This window comes from Hyperoodon ampullatus (assembly GCF_949752795.1).
Source record: "Hyperoodon ampullatus genome assembly, chromosome: 4".
Classification (NCBI taxonomy): Eukaryota; Metazoa; Chordata; class Mammalia; order Artiodactyla; family Ziphiidae; genus Hyperoodon; species Hyperoodon ampullatus.
This window is the reverse complement of record NC_136917.1, coordinates 142,929,345-142,951,885: the sequence shown is the minus strand read 5'-3', so window position 1 is coordinate 142,951,885 and position 22,541 is coordinate 142,929,345. Positions and strand designations below refer to the sequence as shown.

The 22,541-nt window shown below is 41.7% G+C and overlaps 1 protein-coding gene across 3 annotated transcripts in view; it reads left to right on the top strand.

Annotated features, from left to right (window-relative positions):
* Positions 1-10,042: 10,042 nt before the first annotated feature.
* Positions 10,043-22,541, top strand: part of PRKAA1 (protein kinase AMP-activated catalytic subunit alpha 1) — a gene marked incomplete at both ends in the record, with an annotated part of 44,429 nt that continues 31,930 nt past the window's right edge. For all 3 annotated transcript variants that reach the window (XM_079703918.1, XM_079703917.1, XM_079703919.1), the window contains one exon: positions 10,043-10,169. In XM_079703918.1, coding sequence (XP_079560044.1) covers positions 10,043-10,169 — 127 coding nt within the window. The remainder of the gene's footprint in view (positions 10,170-22,541) is intronic.

The window sequence follows — 22,541 nt, the reverse complement described above, 5'->3', positions numbered from 1 at the left end:
AAGAAAAAAAAGCGTCTAAAAAAAAGAAGGGAAGTTAGAAGACAATGGAGCAATGACTTCAAAACCCTCAAGGAAATTCTTTACAACTTAAAACCCTATGTCCAATCAAACTATAAGGTGTAAGGGTAGAATAAAGACATTTTCAAACACATAAGCTCTCAGAAAATTTTACTTCCCTGAGGCTTTCTCATAAAACTACTGGTGAGATTGTTCCACCAAAACCAGGGAGAAAGGACAAAAACAAAAACAAACAAACAACAAAAACGGAAACCACGGCATTAGAAAACAATAAACCCAACATAGGAGAAAGGGAACGGACTCTCCAGAACAATATTGAAGGGGATTCTCAGATGAGAACTCTGAGACAGGTATAGAAGGCAAACAACTGAAGCAGGTATGAAAGCTCTAGGAGAGTTCAAGAACCTCAGACTGATAATACACATCACATGTGCCATGTCTTTGAGAGATTTTAGACAATTGGTACAAGTTTGGGTTGAATCAATACGTACTTAGAAATCTAAGCAAGTAAAACCCATGAAAAAGTATTAATTCCAGGCGAAACAAAAAGCCTTTTATAAAGGTCAATTATAATGTACATAATCCAGTAAGGCGCCTAGAACATTCTCCATGTTAAAATTTCAGAGTCAAGCAATCTAGAAGCATTTCAGTAAAAATAAAATATACTAGACTAAGAACAAATTCCTAACATATAAAAAACTCCTGAATTCCCATATAAAACCAACTTAATTTTTGAAATTAAACACTCTACACATGTTATGATGTACTTCAATTGTACTTTATGTAAGAGAAATAATAGATATAGAGAATATGAGAATTACATTAGTAATTTCACATGATGGTCACATAGGTAAGGAATAATATTCTTTACTAAAAAAAATCAGGTCTTTAACTCTCTTTTCTTTCTTATATAATTTATTAGTTTTAAGGAATCCACCAGGGGCTTCCCTGGTGGTGCAGTGGTTAAGACTCCGTGCTCCCAATGCAGGGGGCCTGGGTTTGATCCCAGATTAGGGAACTAGATCCCACATGCATGCCACAACTAAGAGTTCACATGCCACAACTAAGGAGCCCATGTGCCGCAACTAAGGAGCCCACCTGCTACAACTAAGAAGCCCACGTGCTGCAACTAAGGAGCCAGTGGGCCACAACCAAGACCTGGCAAAACCAAATAAATAAGTATTTTTTAAAAATCCACCAAAGCTATATTACAGCTCAGTTCTTCCGAGTATATCCTCAACACATTTAACACAACTTCTTTTTCTTTTTTTTTTTGGCTGTGCTGCATGGCATGCAGGATCTTAGTTTCCTGACCAGGGATCAAACCACTGCACCCTGCAGTGGAAGCGGTAAGTCCCTTACATAACTTTTATTTAATAAATCTATATCATAGTAAGATTCTTTTAGAAAGTATAAAATATTTCAAAATATTTTAAGAAAGTATTTTAGAATGGAGACCAAGCTTTTAAAAATTTTTTAAATAGTTTACATTTTCCTTGTTTCAAAAGCCTTTAAGTGTGACAGAAAAGATATAGATGAACCTTAATGGAAATTGCTAAGGGAAAGAAGCCAGTCTGAAAATACTACATGCTGTATGATTCCAATTATATGATATTCTGAAAAAGACAAAATTATAGAGACAGGAAAAAGAGGAGAATGGTTGAACGTGTGAAGCAACAGGAGATTTTTTAGGGTAGTGACACTATTCTGTATGATACCATAATAGTGGATACAAAAAAAAATAGTGGACACATGACACTGTCGAGACCCACAAAAATTTACAGCACAGTGAGGCTTAATGTATGCAAATTTTAAAAAATCATATGGGAAGTCGTAGTATAAGGTCTAATATAAAGTCTCAATATTATGTGTTGCCTTAACAGTCATGTTTATTACCTGGGAAAAATGGGAGGGCCTACAATGGCCTAACTGTATGTCCCTGTCCCCACTCTTCCCATAGATAAGTTCCTCTAGCTAAACCTCTAACTCTCCATACTGAAGGGACCAGGCACAGTCAGTGCTGATCCCTGAGTAGTTAGTTTCAGTTCCCTGCCAGCTTGTGGAATTATTCAAACAACTAATCAAATTCTTCACAGGAACCAGAGGGCACCTCATCCTCTTGGTACTACAAAACTCTCTCCCACAGCCTCTGGTAGTTCCTTCTGTTCCTGAGTGCGACTTCCGTATGGCAGTGCCTTCTCTATGTGGTACCCTCCTGCCCGAGAGACTGTAAGTATATGTGGCCAACGGACTGCTGTTGAGGTCATCTGTCCTGTGTCGGGTGTTGTGTGTTTGGCTATTCCCAAAACCCTAGGGAGGGAACTCTTCCCTCACTAGCAGGGTGACTAGGAGGCAATTAAAACAGAGGTTGGGGGACCCGAGGATGGAATGCAGATTGTGACAACATAATCTGTCTGTATTGTACATATATGAAACGACCTCACTGAAGAGGGTGGAGGAAATAGGTGATTACCTGAGGAAATGGTGGCATTCAAGATTACCACTTGGAAGTGAGTGAAGTCGGTAAAACTAAAGACAAAAGCAACTGCACACAAGCACTGGACTCAAGTTGATAAAACTGTTATTCACAGGAGTAGGGTTAATAATTCTGATACTTCCATAAATGTACACTCATATTGAGCAATTAGATAAATGGAAGTTAAATGATGGAAGCTAGGTTTCTCACTGTTGGAGCAGGAATTTACAGATAAGCAATGGGAATGGCTAGAATAATCTATGTGGCAATGAATTAGAGTTGGTTGTATGGATCAGTATGAAGTCATGCTTGGCTTAATATAGACAGGGGTGGTTCCACATAGAGAAATAGAGATATGGGTATATTTATTAGTTAGAATACACACACATATTTCCTTGCTCTGTCAGCTGAGAGGGTCTAGAAGCAATTACACTCCAAATACCAAATCTTGGGTTCTAATACCACTCTCCAATAAAAGTAACAAGGACATCTTTGAGAAATGGCTGATCCTAGGACCAGGACAAGAAATATACAAGTTGAGCATCTTGTAGTGTCAGTAAGTAAGTGACAGACAAACAAAAACAACATTGATGGGCTTCCCTGGTGGTGAAGTGGTTGAGAGTCCGCCTGCCGATGCAGGGGACACGGGTTCGTGCCCTGGTCCGGGAAGATCCCACATGCCGCGGATTGGCTGGGCCCGTGAGCCATGGCCGCTGAGCCTGTGCATCGGGAGCCTGTGCTCTGCAACAGGAGAGGCCACAGCAGTGAGAGGCCCGCGTACCGGAAAAAAAAACAAAAAACAAAAAAACAACATTGATGGAGACATGTCAAAGGGATACAAGAGCCAACTGAAAGAGCACCCAATGACCAAAGCTGGAACAATCTGAGCAATACAATGAAGGAGTATTGGATTATAACTCAGTGTATAAAGTAAATATTCATGTGTCTATACTGCTATAAATAAATGATCAAATAAATAAATGGGAGAGAAGAGAGAAATCTCCTGTGAAGAATTCCAAATAATTTAAATAAATATCCCACCTTAAAGGAGAGGGAGCATAACTCCCCAATCCTTAAGTGCGGGCTATGCTTAGTGATTTCCTTCCAAAGAGTACAGTATGGAAAGGAGGAAGAAACGCGTGACATTACTATAGAGAAACCCAAATAAACCTTTGATGTGATGTGATTAAGATAGACCATTGTTTGTGTTCTTCCTCCCCAAACCCCAATAACGCCAATCTGGCCATGAGAAAAACACCCAATTCCAACAGAGGGGCATTCCAGCAAATATCTGACTAATACACCTCAATACTGTCAAAGTCATAAAAAACAAAAACCAAGATATCTGAGAAATTGTCACAGCCAAGAGGAGCCTAAGGAGACATGACAATTAAAGGTAATGTGGTATCCTGAACGGGATCCTGGAACAGAAAAAGCACATTAGGTAAAAACTAAAGAAATTGGAGGGCTGCCCTGGTGGCACAGTGGTTGGGGGTCCGCCTGCCGATGCAGGGGACGCAGGTTCGTGCCCCGGTCCGGGAGGATCCCACGTGCTGAGGAGCGACTGGGCCCGTGAGCTGTGGCCGCTGGGCCTGCGTGTCCGGAGCTTGTGCTCTGCAGCGGGAGGGGCCACGGCAGTGAGAGGCCCGCGTAACGCAAAAAAAAAAAAAAAAAAAAAATTGGAATAAAGTATGGACTTTAGTTGATAATAATATAATACCAACACTGGTTTATTTTTTTCATTAATTGTAACAAATGTACCATATACTGTAAGGTGTTAGTAATAGGGGAAGCTGGGCATGAGTATATGAGAACTCTGTACTATCTTTACATTTTTTTCTGTAAATCTAAAGCTGTTCTAAAAATAAAGTCTACTTTAAAAAAAGCATCTGGGAAGCCTAGAGAGTGATAATATCCAGCAAAGTAAATAATAAATAAATAAGGAACTGAGGGGAAGGAAAATACGTTAATCCAGGGATGAGGTTAGAATACTAACATGCATGCCTTTAGCAACGATGTTCTTGGTTAGAGGTAGGCTGTACATTTGGGTCCGCAGAAGTAAGGAAGCTTTGAATGTCTGTTTCTCATAGCACCCTCCTGCACTGAGGACAGAGACAGCAGCAGAAGAGCAGAGAGACCTGAGCTGGGCTGCTGCCCGGAAGCCAGTCTATAAAGGATACTGCACATCTCGGGGGCGCCAAAACGTCACTCTAATCTTTATTTACCCGAGTTCTTCTTGGAAGGGTGTGGCTAAAAAGAACTACTTTGGTAAGTCACTTGGGGTGGGATAAAACCTCCTCACCCCACAAAATGCATGCTTAGGTGGCCTGTGGACTGCTAAGAAGTTAGGGTCTGGGAACTGCAGGGTCTTTGTTTCCTGGGACACCGCTCCAGACATCCTTTTTCTCTGCCTTTCCACTTAAATAAACGTTGAATAATTTTTCAAGAATACTGTTTTGAAGGAAACCAAATTACTAGTTGGAACAGAGAGCCCAATTATTAGCCTATTAAAGGCGTCCACATGTTATCAGCCCCTTGTATTACCAAACTGAGCAAAAACGAATCTAACAGTAACCAGAGCCAGACAGTCCAACGACCTCTCTCTCTGATAGTCTCAGATGATCCAAGGGCACAATTTAGACGATCAGCCTACCCTTCAGGCAACCATCCAAGGACATCATTTCCCTTAACTGATAAGAATAGGGCAGCAAAGTGTTTTGAGTTACATTTTTTTGGTGAATGACTATTCTTCGTGCGGCTGATCACGGACAGATTCACGTGCCTGATACTTAGTGAATCAACTGAGAGGTGGGCAGGGTTGACATTTTCTTATTAAAAGCAAGGAACCCGGGCTTCCCTGGTGGTGCGGTGGTTGAGAGTCCGCCTGCCGATGCAGGGGACACGGGTTCGTGTCCCGGTCCGGGAAGATCCCACATGCCGCGGAGCGGCTGGGCCCGTGAGCCATGGCCGCTGAGCCTGCGCGTCCGGAGCCTGTGCTCCGCAACGGGAGAGGCCACAGCAGTGAGAGGCCCGCGTACCGCAAAAAAAAAAAAAAAGCAAGGAACCCAACCAGGACTAACCAGCCACATTTACCTAGAGATGGAGTGAAGGAGTCCTTGCGAACAGTGCTAAGATTTTCCCTAGAAAACAGCTCTGGGCCTATTTTCACAAGGGTAATTGAAGCTTAAACTTCATCACCATGAGGGGGTTGCAAAAGTTTTAACCTAAAAATATTTCAAACCAGGAGCTGGGAATCATCAACCCTAGATAAACAGGGGAAAACTATCCACAAACTAATTTTAATCACTGTAACTTCCTAGAGAATATCTAACATAAATTGGCTCTTTTTCCTGTTTCTTTCATAGGCTCACACTGCTTCTGGATCTTCTTAATTATCCATATTCTCTAAGTGAGCGTTCCGTCCTTGGGTCCCTTAACGCTACAACCTGGGGAGATCTCAACCAAATTCACCGCCCTACACTGCTGTTTGTTTGGTGAGGACACCCTATCTGTATCTCTACACTGACCTTTTTTTGGGCTAATAGACTGTATTACCCGTACATTCCTGGATATCTTTCCTGAAGGTCTCTCCGATGCCTTAACGTTACATAGAGAATTCATTCTTTCTGCTGAACCTCCATTCCCCATCCTCCTGACAATCTCCCCAGAAACCTGGGAGGTAATTAGGATTCCTTCCTTTCTCTCTCTGTCCACACCAATCTCTGTACCTCACTAATTTCATATCTAAACAGGTCTTGAGTTTTTTCCTTTTTATACATGGTGCCTGCCTCATCATTTCTTCACTAGGTGATTGCAAGTCTCTTGTCACACACATTGGTCTTGCTCTTCTCCAAGACTATCCTCCACACTAAAGTCAGAGTTAAAATTTTTTTTTCTAACAGTTAATTTTTTCAACTCTGTAATATATGCATAAAGTTTAAAACCAAAACGTTACAAAAGGGTACATAGGGAAAAGTCTGCACTTTGCACCTGACTCTCAGTCACCCAGTTTGCCTTCCCAAAGGCACCCGTAGCTATCAATTCCCTTGGTAAAGATTGTATTTCTAAAAGGCATCTACTTCACATCTTCCCATGGCTCACCACTGTCTATAAGAAAATGGTGAAACTGAGAAGCACATATGAGGCCTCTCAGGGTTTTGTCCTGTTTCTCTCTCATTTCGTCTAGTCAGTCCCTCTATCCATCCAGATTTTGTCTGCTGTAAGCATTTTGCTCTTCCCTAAAAAGTCTAAGGCTTCCTTCCCTCTGTGATTTTGTATGTGCTGTTTCTCTCACCTGGGATGCCTTCCCCAAGTTCCTTCATCCCCCATGCCACCCTTTTCTTTGAGTACAAAGTACTCTTAATACTCCTCTAAATATGTTCAATTTTAAAAGACTTTGTGGACCTCTGCAGATAAAGGTTATGCCCTTGTCTCATGAAGCCCTTTTAGGACCATATGTATATATATGTTTTATTATAGCACCTATCACATTGCTTGGCCATGTCAAACGTAGTACTATGTTCCTTTGTTTTTTGAGTCCTCAGAGCTTAACAATCTGCCTAATACCTACTTGTTGTTGAATAAATATTGAATATTAGTTACAATGTAACTACTACTAAGGATATATTAGGCTGCATTAATAGCAACACAGTACTTAAAATTTTTAGTTCTGGCCACCACATATACAGACAGATGTTGAGGAAGTATAGTATCTCCCTGACAATGTACGGTTTACTAACACTGTGATGGCCTTAACAAGAAAAGACTAATAGGGTGCGCAGCTCCCTCCGAATCTCTGAGGGGCTAAAGAGGAAGCAGCTGACAACAAACTAGTGAGTTTCCCCATGAGACCAGAGGTTCTCCACCACAGTGTTGGGTCATCTTGGTTTGTCTTCATCAGTGCTGAGAGGTATTGTAACTTATTTGCGCTAATAAAAGTTAAAGTACTGGGGCTTCCCTGGTGGCGCAGTGGTTGAGAGTCCGCCTGCCGATGCAGGGGACACAGGTTCGTGCCCCAGTCCGGGAGGATCCCACGTGCCGCGGAGCAGCTGGGCCCGTGAGCCATGGTCGCTGAGCCTGTGCATCCGGAGCCTGTGCTCCGCAACGGGAGAGGCCACAGCAGTGAGAGGCCCGCATACCCCCCTCCAAAAAAAACACAAAAAAGAAACAAAAGACAAACAACAAAAAAAAGTTAAAGTACTGAAATTTGAAAACAATTTACCTTTCCCCCCTCCTAAACTAGACTGGATTCGAGGTTACTTCTACAAAGTCACTCCTGCCCACTTCTATTCCAGTATACTTTGCTGAGATAGGGGTACAACTGATGGGTCTGGAAACTGGGCATAAGTCACAGTTTACCTTATCTTTACTTCCCCCCTGGAAGAATGATGAACATGTGAATATTATCTATTGTGGGGTTGGGGGGATACAGAGAACTGCCCTCCTAGATTATGAGCTCCTCCAGGGTAGGGACCATGACTTTTCATTTTGTGTCTACCCATAGTGTCTGGGTGGAAGAAAATGTGACAAAAACTTTTAAAAAGGACTTGAAGGAAAGAGAAAAAGCAAAGGAATAAAGGAGGTTTATCATTTACTTTCTTAGAAACTGTTAATTGAATTCCATTTTTAACTCAGCATAAGAAACAAACAAACAAACAAACAAAACCAGCAATAAAAGCTGCTTAGGGACTTCCCTCGTGGCGCAGTGGTTAAGAATCTGCCTGCCAATTCAGGGCACACGGGTTCGAGCCCTGATCCAGGAAGATCCCACAGGCTGCAAAGCAACTAAGCCCGTCCGCCACAGCTACTGAGCCTGCGCTCTAGAGCCCGCGAGCCACAACTACTGAGCCCTCCTGCCACGACTGCTGAAGCCCGTGCGCCCAGAGCCCGTGCTCCACAGCAGGAGAAGCCACCGCAATGAGAATCACGTGCGCCGCGGTGGGGAGTGGCCCCCGCTCGCCACAGCTGGAGAGAGCCTGCGCGCAGCAAGGAAGACCCAACACAGCCCCAAAATAAATAAATTAAAAAAAAAAAAAGCTGCAGAAACTCACATGACAAACAGTAAAGGTGAAGAAACAACAGAGCAAAAATTACAACAGTAACCACTGCCTACCCCCCAAATATCTCAGTAATCAAAGATTTCTTAACTTTTTGGCTCTTCAAAATATGTGCAGTCCATAATACAGTAGGAACTGACTATCTATCCAAGGCTAGTTGTAAATGTTCTCTGATTATCTGATGTAATTCTAAGCTCAAAGGCTTTTGCCTCTCCTGCAGTACCTTGCTTGGAACAAAGCTGTGCTTAATGCACATTACTTTTATTTCATAAATATAAAGTATATAAAAACCAGAAGAGTTGAGTAACTTTCACTGGGAAGGAAAAAGGTAACATTTTTAGTCTTTTTTAAAAAAATATTATTTTCATGAAGAGTCTAACTCTTTGCCCATTGACACCTGTCCAAATGCTATGACACTGCAAAACTGAGATCACATACACTTTTTTTGGACACTTGATTTTGCCCATGTTAAAGGAATATAATTGAGTAACACACTCACTTAAAATTCGATTACAGATAAGCATACGTTCTCTACTGCCCCTGTGATATGCCATGATCCCATCTGTATAGACTAACTTTTACTCACTGAAAGTACCATAAATATTTGTCGATTGATTTGGTTGATGCAACTGTAAGCCTTGTTTTCAGTTCAAAGTCTACATTTTACTGGTAATCTAAAAATATTAATTCCTATACATCCAAATGTCTGCGTAGCATCCTGCTTCCCGAACACACACACATTCACCCTTAACCCCAACCTGCTCCTTCCTCAGAGCTTGTGGGGAGAACATTTCAGGAGGTCATCCAGCAGGAGGAAAGACCAACATCTCTCGCTTCTTGAGCTGTCGAGGTGCCCAATAGCAACTTAGTGGCTCAAAGTAAAAAACAGCAGCGCGGGTGGCAGGTGGGGTGGAGGAAAAGGAAACTTCATCAAAGATGCAAGTGACAACTCCCAGGGGCTTAAAGATTCCATCCGAACAGGAAAAATGAAAAGGTTAGAAAACAGTGGCAGGGTGGTGTCTCTAGCCATGTTTCAATTCACGCTGCTCTGATCACAAGCCACATATCTGCCTTACCCAAGCAACTTCCCCAGTGCCCATCTCCCCACCCTGGAATAGGAAGGGGAGCGGGTCCCCACGACTCCGGAGTAATAATTAGGGGAGACCACTGCCTGCAGAGACTCCACCAGAGGAAAGGAGCCGAGGGGCCGCGGCCCTTCTCTGCAATCCAGGAAGCCCCCTCCCGCGCGCAGGTGGGCGGGCGCCCCATGCCGCAAGGATGCAGGGCATGGAGCGAGGTACCGGGGCCCCTCCCAGAGACCCCCGCCAGCCCCGCCAGGGGGAGCGTCTGCGCCCGACGGCCGGCTGCGGGGACACGGCAGACGGCGCAGGGCGGTGGCTCGGCGACGCGGCTCCCCTCCCGCGTCCCCACCCTCTCCCCGCCCGCCCCCGGCGCGGCCCTGCCCGCCCCCTCCGCCCCCTCCCGCGGCGCCATGCGCAGACTCAGTTCCTGGAGAAAGATGGCGACAGCCGAGAAGCAGAAACACGACGGGCGGGTGAAGATCGGCCACTACATCCTGGGAGACACGCTGGGGGTCGGGACGTTCGGCAAAGTGAAGGGTGAGGACCTCCGGGGCAAGGCTCGGCCCCGGCCCGGGATCCGGGTGACTTCCGCCTTTCGCATCTCTTCATCCTCCCCCGCCCCTTGCGTTCCTCGTCCCCCGGGCTCGGCAGTCCCTGTCCAGGCTCCGGCCGGAGTAGAGCCGGAGGCCACGGCGGGACTGCGGAGCGGCGCCCCGTGGGAGGGCGGGGGTGGGGTGGGGACTGGTCGCCATGGCGACGGTGCGACGGCCGGAGGGGCTCGTCCGTGCGAGGGGCGGGGATGCAGAGGTGCGAACTTTCCCAGGCCGGATGGTCGGGGGCTGCACTACTCGCTCCCTTAGCTGGGTGGGGGCGCCGGGGTCTTGGCCGGGAACCCTGGAGAGGCGGCTCGCCGTTCGTCCCAGCTGTGATCCCTCGGCTCAGGGCCAACCCATCGGTTCCCTGGCCGTCCTCGGCATTGTCCATATTTCCGTCCTCTTCAGAAGGCTGTTGACTTACCTGCCCTGGCTGATTCTCAAGTGTGAAATGTGTTCCCCCGAAGTAAGGTTGCTTTGGGGAGTAGTTTACAGAGTTAAAAAAAAAAAAAAAAAAAAAAGGCCATCTCGTCGGAAAGGATCACTAAGTTTTTTCGGAGCAGTTAATGAATATAAACTGGTCCTACATGTATTTGCGATCCTTGGTTTATGGTCTGAATGCAGACGCCGTGCCTTCAGTGTTTCTGAATTACCAAACCTGGTAGGCAGTGCAGATTTTGCTTCCAGATAGTGTTTATTAATTCACTGATGCAGTTAGTTTCCGTTTATTTTCACAGGATATTTATATTTTAATAAATAGTTTTATGTACATTACTTGAAAAAAAATTTTTTTAAAGAAAAGTGGAATCGCTTACCCTTATGTTTCAATACAGTATTCCGGAAATAATAAACTTGCTCTCCAATCCACCAATGCTGGCACAAAAAATTTAATTGCAGATTTTGTGAGGCATAAATATTTTTTCCTTCAAAATATTTGACTTTGTTATTAGGGATGTAGAGGAAGGAAGTATGGAACTGATAAAAATAATTCATGCATTGGCTTTGGATAAATAGCCTGTGACTTGAATATACTAAGGTCTTGGTAAATATTTGACTTGAAAGGGAAAAAAGTTTGTGAAAGTCTGTACAGTGAATTAACTAACTGAGCCTTGCTCTATCGGAGCTAAATAAACATTTTCTGATTTTATCTAGGGATGGAAGAGGAGAGCCCTTCCTTCTCTTGCTCTTTCTGAGTCATAGAACTGGAAAATTGCTGTATAGCCCACAGGGAAGCAACTGCCTAAACCTTCTTAAGAAAATCAGCAAGGCCAACAATGTAAGAAAGTAAGAAGCAAATGCCAGAATAGGGTAATAACAGCCATTAGGGTGGGTCTGTATTAGGCCAGTAAGATGTTTCTGTGCTTTTGAAGTTATTTATTTTTGGCGATGTTCTCTTTACTCGTTAGCGATTACAAACTTTCAGTTTATAAGTATTTGTAAGACATACTCATTAATGCCACCCAAATAGTAATGACAGTTTTGACGCCTTCACCCCTCCCAGAGTTCTGTTTGGATTAGGATACTCATTGTTTTCCTAATATAGACCTGAGCAAAGTCAGGTCTCACTTTCTTATTGGCTAGGTGGCTCTTGGCATGGCAGATAGGAAAGCAAGAGGATATTTCTCATTTCCTGGGTTTGATCTGTGATGTGGCTGTGCCTTGAATCCCTCCAGTGGCTGCTATTCCTTAACCTTCGCTCCTCCACATGTGCTTCTCTTGAAATACCACACACTGTCGAAGTCAACAATCTCTCCAGATATAGAAAGGCCAGTATTAGTCAAAGGATCATAGGTTTTATAGATATGGTTCATTTGTTCATAAATACATTAATTGATGTTGGTCAAAATCTTCAACCAGTGCATTTTTTTTTTTGTGGTGGTGTTGTTGTTTTTTTTTGCGATACACGGGCCTCACACTGTTGTGGCCTCTCCCGTTGCGGAGCACAGGCTGCGGACGCACAGGCTCAGCGGCCATGGCTCACGGGCCCAGCCACTCCGCGGCATGTGGGATCTTCCCGGACCGGGGCACGAACCTGTGTCCCCTGCATCGGCAGGCGGACTCTCAACCACTGCGCCACCAGGAAAGCCCAGTGCATTTTTTTAAAGTTGTTAAACAGTTGGGATGCTTTCTGCCCCAAATAAGAAAATCCAACTCAGCCTAGCCAAGAACATCTCTTTCTGTGCTTCTCTGTCCAGAGCAAGGAAGCCCCAGCATAGCCCTCATGAGTCTCATTGGCTCAATCAGTCCCTCTGGCCAGGGATACCATGTGCTAACTGGCTTAGGCTTGTGTTCCTATAAGTAGGCACTAGCAGGGGAGATGGTATTACCCTTAGAGGAATATGGCCCACTCCTGGACGTGTGTGTGTGTGTGGGCATCTTCTTCTGAAGTACTTGAATAGTATGGGGGGACAGAGTAGATACCTACACAGAAATGGGTTTTTTTTAGAAGAGAGGAAGGGGGACGTAGCTGCGCAGTGAGCAAGCAAAAATAGCCACCGTAGTGGTGACGATGGTAACTTACAGTAGCCAAGAATTTGACAAGAATTCTTATAAATTATATGATTAGCCGCGTATTTCAATGGAGACAATTTGGATTAGATAGAGGTTTTAAAATTGGTCATACACATTGCTAAATTTAACATAGAAAAGGAGTCTAATAGAGGATGTGATACAGATATGCAGAAAAATTCCCGATACGGTATTCCATCTTATAGGAAAACTTACTGGGGGGGGGGCGGCGCAGAGAGGACTTTAAATTCATATGAATTATTTTGTTTCTTGTTACAGGTTTAAAAAAGATCCTTTGGTAATTTAATGGTAACATTTTGAGGGGAAACTTTAAATAGACAACTAGGGTTAGTTTGGGATTATGCTTGATTTATCTTATTATTTCCAAGATACGTTTTTCTTTCCCCCCCCTCCCCGGTTGTCAAGGTGTTAGTCTCCACTCCCTCGTGGGGTCCACTCCCCTTTCCTCCCAGGTAGAACAATTATAAAAGCATGGATGAACAGTCATGTTACTACTGCAGTAAATTTAAATGACAGTCTTTGTTAGTTTTCCAAAAGAAGATGCCTCTTTAGTAGGGTGGGTAGTCTTTGGCAAATGAGTTGTTTATACATACAATCTATTTATTAATTTGGTGAGTATTTCTATATAAAACTGCAATTTAAGATAAATAGGTGAGTCTGAATGAATCAAAGAAGTTACTTAAAAGCTTCTTTAAGTAAAAAATCGATATGTGAATTAGAGCTATATATATCAGCATGGGTGAATTTCAAGTATATAAGGTTAGGCCACAAAAACAAGAAGTTGAAGAATATATATAGTCATGTTATTCATATAAAATTTAAAAACATGCAAAAACACTCATGCATTACTGGTAGGAGTACAAATTGGTACCACCTCTATAGAGTATGACAGTATTTATTAAAGTTAACCCAGCAATTCAACTTCTAGGAATTTATCCTATAGGTGTATGAAATAATGAGTTATTCATCGTCATACTGTTTGTAAATACAAAAGATTGGAAGTAACCTTTCTAGTAGGACAATAGTTAAATTATGGTTTATCCATACAGTGGTATACCTTGCAAACATTAGGAAAAAAGGAAAAAAAGCAAGAGACTTCATATAATACAGGGAACAGTTTCCAATGTGTATCTTTTTTTTTTTTTTTATTTTGCGGTACGCGGGCCTCTCACTGTTGTGGCCTCTCCCGTTGTGGAGCACAGGCTCCGGACGCGCAGGCTCAACGGCTATGGCTCACGGGCCCAGCCGCTCCGCGGCACGTGGGATCTTCCCGCACCGGGGACGAACCCGTGTCCCCTGCATCGGCAGGCGGACTCTCAACCACTGCGCCACCAGGGAAAGCCCTCCAATATGTATTTTTAAGAGGAAAAAATAAGCGGATAGTAGAACAAAGTATATAGTATTCCTACCATTTGTGTATAAAGAGCAGGGACAAATTAAAGTAAGTGTAACTACTTGCATATGTATAGAGTGTCTATTTAAAGATACACACGAAACTGTTACATTAGTTGTTCAGGGGAGGGGAACTAGGTAGCAGAGGGACATGTCACTGTATATCTTTTTATAGTTTCGAATTGTGTAGTGCAGGTATTATGTATTCAAAAGAATATATAAAATTAAATTTGTAAAATAACCATATGAAAAACATTGTTACTGGATCATTTATGGATTCATACCTGTGGGAAAGACAAACACCACATTCAAGGTAGTGGTAACCTCTAGGGAGAGAGAAAGGAGAAAGGAATCTGGGAGGAGTCAGACTGGGCTTCAGTTGCATCTGTAATATTTTACTGCTTAAGCTGCTGTTGGGTGGAACATGGGTATTTGGTTTGCCTTTTGGGATGCCTGAAATGTTTGGTTAAGGAAAGGTACCTTTCTCACATTTCCACCTATAGCTTTTAAAATTCATCCCTCTCTAGGATTAAGTTATTTCCCTGATACTTTTAGCAGTGAGATTTTTTTTTTTTTCAATTTTAGAGTGAGAATGAAATGGTTGGGTGATTAGAATATCTTTATAAATATTTCCATCTTTGTGGCATCTCTTTATCAGCATTTAAAATTCTCTCTTTCAAAGTATGATCTTGTTTTACTTCAGGATTACATAGCTGATTAGAAGAGCATCTGTTTACACTGTTCTACAGTTAGACAAAGTTCCCTTTAGAAAGCAATAACAGGTTGTTAGCTAATATTTAGTTGACTCATCTGTTGCTGTTGTTGTGCGGGAGACATTGTGAATTCTGGTAACCTTTGCTGTGAATGACTCAAGTCTTCCATGGCAGAAATACCTGTCTTCCATTTCACTCAAAAGCAATATCTTAGCATTACTGTAAAACAGTGACAGTCTGAAGAGTAATGTTTTGACCTTTGGAAAAGGGGAGAAATATCTTAGTAATGCATATTCCTGACAAAGTCCATTTACTGCACGGATTGACTTATGGAGCAGCAGTTAATTTGGCTGCAACTGAGTTAAGTCACTGGAGAATCTTTAGCCTAGTTTTGAGAAAACAGTTCAGGTTTTGATATTGTGCCAAGGCTTTTTCTCCCTTCCCACTGCACTTTGATGGTGGGGTAGAGCGGAGAGGTCCAAGACTTGGAATATTTCTAATTAGAAGACCGGTTCCAACTTGATCAGTTAATAGCTTTACTTCAACAAATTAATCTCCCAGAGCCTCATGTTACCTGCATCATAGGTTTATTGTGAGGATCGAATGTGATAATGTTTTTCCTAAGCTATAATAAGGTGACTATATTTTCAAAAGTATTATGCTACTGAAATTCTAATGCTGAAGTATGTTGGCAGTTGGGTTCAAGGCAGATATCTGTGTACCTACAAGTAAGGAAAACATGACATATTATGTTATGGCCTTAAATTAGTAAGATTTTGCTGGGTAGAAAAAGGGAGCAAAATAATAGGAGATACTGCCTATTCTGAAAGAGAAAATATTTAGAGTCATCAATGTTGGGATATATTTTAAAACTTTTGAGGGAAAAACCTGTATCCAATTAAGACTGGGAAATACCAGGTTAAACGTTTGCTGGGTTTCTTTACGGCAGGGCTCTTTAGAGCCATTACTGTATTAATATGTATAATGAGTTTCCAAAAGGGAGAGCAGACATCCTTTCCCAGACTCCTTGATTGTGAAATCTTTTTCTGTGGAGAATCTCCAGTCCTAGTGTTTTGTAGAGCATACTTTAGAAAGTCTATTCTAATAATTTTAGTTTTATGATTTTTTCTAGCCCATAGAAACTTAGAATCCTGAAATTAGAACATTGGAGAGGAGGCTGTGAGTTGACTCCTGATAGGCCGTGAAGGATGAGACACAACTTCAAAAAGCAGAAAACCCTAGGAGCTGGAACATAATAGTCTGGGAGCAAGAAGTAACTCCCATGGATGTCACTGTGTGAGGGCATAGGGAGTAACTGATGCTCATACAAGGTGAACATTTGCTTGGTTCCCCGTCATCACTGTGTTCCATTTAAGAATTCTTGGATGGGACTTCCCTGGTGGCATAGTGGTTAAGAATCCGCCTGCTGAGCAACTAAGCCCATGCTCCACAACTACTGAGCCTGTGCTCTAGAGCCCGCGAGCCACAACTACTGAGCCTGTATGCTGCAACTACTGAAGCCCACGCGCCTAGAGCCCGTTCTCCACAACACGTGCACCACAATGAGAAGCTTGCTCACCGCAATGAAGAGTAGCCCCTGCTCGCCGCAACTAGAGAAAGCCCATGTGCATCAATGAAGACCGAACACAGCCAAAAATAAATAAATAAAATAAATAAATTTATTAAAAAAAAAAAAAAGAATCTGCCTGCCAGTGCAGGGGACATGGGTTCAATCCCTGGTCCAGGAAGATCCCACATGCCGCAGAGCAACTAAGCCCGTGCGCCACAACTACTGAGCCTGCGCTCTAGAGCCTGTGAGCCACAACAACTGAAGCCCACGTGCCTAGAGCCCGTACTCTGCAACAAGAGAAGCCACCACGATGAGAAGCCCACGCACTGCAACGAAGAGTAGCCCCCACTTGCCGCAACTAGAGAAGGCCTGCGCGCAGCAATGAAGACCCAACGCGGCCAAAAATAAATAAATTTATTTAAAAAAAAAAGAATTCTTGGATATGTGTAGTTCACTTTAGAAAACCTGTTTTCAAAAAAGATTACTTTTGTTAACTTGTTGATTTTAATGGTGAATATCGTAAACCTATCAGTTTCCTAGGGCTGCAGTAACAAAGTACCACAAACTGGGTGGCTTAAAACAACAGAAATTGTTTTGGAGTTCTGGAGGCCATAAGTCCAAAATCAAGGGTTTAGTAGGGTTGCACTCGCTCTGAAGGCTTTAGGGGAGAATCTATTTCTTGCCTCTTCCAGCTTCTGGTGGCTCCTGGTGTTCCTTGGCTTGTGGTAGCAAAGCTCCATTCTCTGCTTGTCTTCACATGGCCCCATTTGTGTGTGTGTGCCTGTGTTCTCTCCTTTTCTTATAAGGACACCAGTCATTAGACATAGAGCCTACCCTACATCTAGGATGATTTCGTCCTGAGATCCTTAACTAACTACACCCCCAAAGACCCTATTTCCAAATAAGATCCCATTCTGTGGTTATAGTAGACGTGAGTTTGTGGGGCGGGGGACACTTTTCAACCCACTGCACTTGCCATTACAGTTTATGTGCTTTTATTTATTTATTTATTTGGCCGTGGTGCACAGCTTGCGGGATCTTAGTTCCCTGACCAGGGCTTGAACCCAGGGCCTGAACCCAGGGCCTGGCAGTGAAAGCCCTGAGTCCTAACCACCGGACCGCCAGGGAAATCCCTATGTGCTTTTAGTTTTATGTTCTTAATTTCTCCCTTATGATGCAGTCATCCCTCAGTATCTGTGAGGGATTGGTTCCAGGAGTCCCTGAGGATACCAAAATCTGTGGATGCTCAAGTCCCGTATATTAAGTGACATAGTACAGTCGGCTCTCCATACCCTCAGGTTCTGCATATGGGAATAGGGAGGCTGAATGTTTATTTACTGAAAAAAATCCTAGTATAAATGGACTCTTGCAGTTCAAACCCGTGTTGTTCAAGGATCGATTGTACTTTTTGAGTAACTTTTAAACTGGTTTAATAGAATGAATAAAACGTCTTCTTTGGTATCTTGTATTAAAACATTGAAATCAATAGGAAGCAGGTTTTTGTTAGACTGGATTTATTTTTCGTATACAAGAAAAAGGTCATAGTAGCAGTGTCTGGCACATAGTAGGTGCAGGTGCTCAATAACTATTTCTTAAATATATGAATGAATTTTTAGAATAAGTCTTATTAGTATGGGGAATTCAGTCTATTATTTTCAAAACTACAAGACTGTAAATTAAGGGTTCTGCTTATATGTTCAACTTCTACTATTTATGTTTTATTAAAAGGATATTTAGGGCTTCCCTGGTGGCGCAGTGGTTGAGAGTCCTCCTGCCGATGCAGGGGACACGGATTTGTGCCCCGGTCCCGGAAGATCCCACACGTCGCGGAGCGGCTGGGCCCGTGCGCCATGGCCGCTGAGCCTGCGCGTCCGGAGCCTGTGCTCCGCAACGGGAGAGGCCACAACAGTGAGAGGCCCGCGTACCGCAAAAAAAAAAAAAAGGATATTTAGTATTATTATACTATGCAATACTCTTTTGAGGATTATCTTTTAAAAAATATCACATTTCACTTACCCTTTTTGGAAAAAGCACAAGTTTTGGAGACAGATCTAGCTTTGTATTTTTGCTTTGTCAGTCACTAGCTGTGTAACTTTGGGCAAGTTATTTCATCTTCCTGTGCCTCAGTTACTTGTAAAGTGTTGCTAATAATACTGGTCTTCCAGGGTTGGTGAGAGTTGGAGTCAGTATGTTTGGGTACAAAGTGGGTATGTCATGAATATTAACTAGTGAGTTGTATACCTTAATTATGTATTATAAATCAACTAGATTTATATTTTAAAAAGTAGTAGTCATTTAAAAAAATCTGATTTCAACTTAAGTCAAATGAACTTGCTTTCACCTCTGTGCTCTTCTATGACAGAAGTGTTTCTATAGTTTTTGGGTAGTAGGTAAAATCCCTGTCAAGGACTTGGCACTATGTATATATATGTCTAGCAATATTATGTTGAAAATTAACCAAAGTTAGGAAGTGATTTGAACTTTGGAAGCTAGAAATCTCTGGTATTGATGGAATGGAGGAGGATGAAGCAGGTTAGTGAGATTGAAGCTTATGGGGATGGAAACTAGATGCATAGAAATTACAGCTATTATTTATTTAGTACTTATTATGTACCTGGATCTAAGTGGATAAAAGGGACAAATCAAAGAGCTGAGATAAGATTGGCTATATAGGATTAAATCAGAAAATTTAGGACTGATGAGCTAGGAATGGGGGACAGGTTTGGGAGCAATGGAAAATAAATAACCCTAAATAGCAATAGCCATCCTTTCTTTATTGAGCACTTAACTGTGCCGGTCACTATGCAAAGTGCTTTACAAAGCCTACTTCATGTCACCCTTATGGAGTACGTGGTATTCTGATTTTGAATAGAAGGTTGAAGTAATTTAACTTGTTCAAGTCAAACATTTAGTAGATACCTTCATGCAGGACCAAAGCCCAGGTCTTTGTGACTGCAAAGCCCATGCTCTGTACACAGATTGCCTTCTCATGTGGAAGTGGAATTGGGTGCTTAGCCCTACTCCTGAAAAAGATGAATCTGTTAATACCTATCATTGTTTTTTTCTTCTCTTTGAAATTTTTCTTAATTGAAAGGAATATTAAAAAGTAAGTAAAATTTGAAAAAAAAAGATCAGTGTAGAATAACTTTTAATTATGGCACATTATCATTTTTATGTAAATATTTTTGTATAGCTGGAAAATGTAGAATACATGTACAATTTTTGTTCTTTTCATGTTTATGAGAGCATTTCATGTAGTTTTTCTATGAGAGTCTGTTATGTTGGAATGACAGTATGTTAAACTGTTCTCTGAAATTGGTCATTTAGGTTAATTGCAGTATTTGTTCTTACATAAGACACTAATAAACATTTATGCACATTTTTTCATTTACTTAATTCTAAGTTAAATTACAAGTAGAGGAACAACAAATTAAAAAAAAAAATGAAATAGCACCCTTAATGCTATTCTAGGACGTTAATTGCCTTTTTATTGCCCTAAAATGTACTGTTGGTTTACACAGCCATGAAAAAGGAATTATTATACTAATATTCCATTAAAAGAACCAAACTGTTGGGACTTCCCTGGTGGTGCAGTGGTTAAGACTCCGCACTCCCAACACAGGGGGCCTGGGTTCTATGCCTGGTCAGGGAACTAGATCCCACATGCATGCAGCAACTGGGAGTTCGCATGCCACAACTAAGGAGCCTGCCTGCCACAACTAAGACCCAGTGCGACCAAATAAATAGATAAATATTAAAACAAAAACAAAAAAACCCAAACTGATCATGTACTCTGCCTATTGACTTAGTTTGGAATGTCTGTGTATGTGTGAGAATTTGAATGATCTCTTTACAGTTGTTGTCATGACACCTTCCCCCTCCCTGACATTGTCTTAATTTTTGTTTGAATATTTATGCAATCACACTTTTGTGATTTCTTCCACTGTTTCAAAAGTGAAGAAGTTATGCCTCTATACTTCTAATTAATTTATAATTTGATGAAATGCTCAAGTTTTAGAAAAAAGTTGAGCTATACCTTGATTGTCTGGTGATTGATTTCATTCTGTTTATTCTGCCTTCTTTATTTTTTTGGGGGGGTGTCTATTATTTATAGGTGGAATGATATTCTACTCCTTATTACTCATGATTTGAATTTTACTTGATTCCCTATGCCTTGTCTATCACCTTCCCTCCTACTCTTGCTAATTTCTTCCTTTTTGGTATGTGCTCCATAAAATTTTCTGTCACATATCTGCTGCAACTTACTGCTTTCTAAATGATTTTAGTTGTTCTGTTGTAAAGTTTGTCTTGCATTCTCTTATTTCATAACTTCTTTATTTTCTTATCACCATGAAATAGTTAATAATTTTCCAGAACATTCACATATTTCTCAAGTGAGCATTATTAATGTCCATTCTTTTGTTTGCTTGTTTAATTCTTTTGGACTCGTTTTGGTGTTTCTTATCTTACAGTTACTTTGGTCCTCTTCAGAGGCCAGGAAGGTCCCAGGGACCCAGGCTGCTTTCCATTGGTACTTTCCCTGGCAGCGTTAACTGGCGTATAGTAGATGCTCCATACATAAGGCCAAATGAATGAATTTGAGAGAATGCTTTGAATTTCCTATTCCAGGTCCTTATTTAATGACAGAATGTACATCAAGAGTTTCAGATAAGCCCTAATTGTTTCTTAAAGTTAATTGGGCTTGAAAATAAATTAAGCAGAGTATGGTATAAGAGGAGATTGGTCAGTGAATTGGAGTTTCATCAACCAGTTGATGAATTGGGTGATGAATTGGAGTTTAGACCCAAATGGATTCTGCCAATATTAACTGGTATTGTTGCTATTTCCCGGTTCTGTTTCAGTTGTGCAGTTAATGGGAAAAGGTTCCTACTAAGCCATGCTTGGAGTTTTGGGAGGTAGTTGGGACAGATGAGATTAGTACTTACTCAGTATCAATAAATTAGGTGTCAGAAAGAAGATACTTTCTGAATTAGGGTTTAACAGTCAAGTTGACTCCTCTTAATCACATCTGATTGGTACTGGAGACTGGAGAAAACCTTATCAGAAATTAGAATGTGCTTGATTTCTACAGTTCATTTCAGCTGTGACTATAGGTTTTTCTTCCTCACTGGTTTCATATATATTTTAATGATGTTTTGATGGAAATATATCCAGTGCATTATGTTACCGTGCCATCTTTCAGGAAGCGTCTATAATTTCTTAGCTATGAATTGTTCTTTTTCTGTTTTTTTAATTGAGGTATAGTTGATTTACAGTATTATATTCATTTCAGGTTTACAACATAGTGATTCAAAATTTTTATAGATTTATACTCCATTTAAAGTTATTATAAAATGTTAGCTACATTCCCTGTGCTGTACAATATATCCTTGTAGGTTATTTATTTCATATTGATACACAGTTTGTACCTCTTCATCCCCTACCTCTGTCTTGCCCCTCCCCACTTCCCTCTCCCCACTGGTAACCACTAGTTTGTTCTCTATATCTGTGAGTCTGTTTCTGTTTTGTTATATTTACCAGTTTGTTTTATTTTTTAGATTCCATGTATAAGTGATGATATACAGTATTTGTCTTTCTGTCTGACTTATTTCATAGCATAATACCCTCCAGGTGCATCCATGTTGTTGTAAATGGCAAAATATCATTCCTTTTTATGGCTGAGTAATAGTCCATTGTTGTATATGGAGATATATATATACCACATCTTATTTATTCATTCATCTGTTGATGGACACTTAGGTTACTTCCATGTCTTGGCTATTATAAATAGTGCTGCTATGAACATCGGGGTGCATGTATCTTTTTGAATTAGTGTTTTTGTTTTCTTCAGATATATACCCCAGGACTGGGATTGCTGGATCATATGGTAGTTCTACTTTTAGTTTTCTGAGGAACCTCCGTACTATTTTCCATAGTGGCTGCGCCAATTTGCATTCCCACCAGCAGTGTACAAGGGTTCCCTTTTTCCACATCCTCGCCAACATTTGTTATTTGTAGACTTTTTTTTTTTTTTTTGCGGTATGCGGGCCTCTCACTGTTGTGGCCTCTCCCGTTGTGGAGCACAGGCTCCGGACGCGCAGGCTCAGCGGCC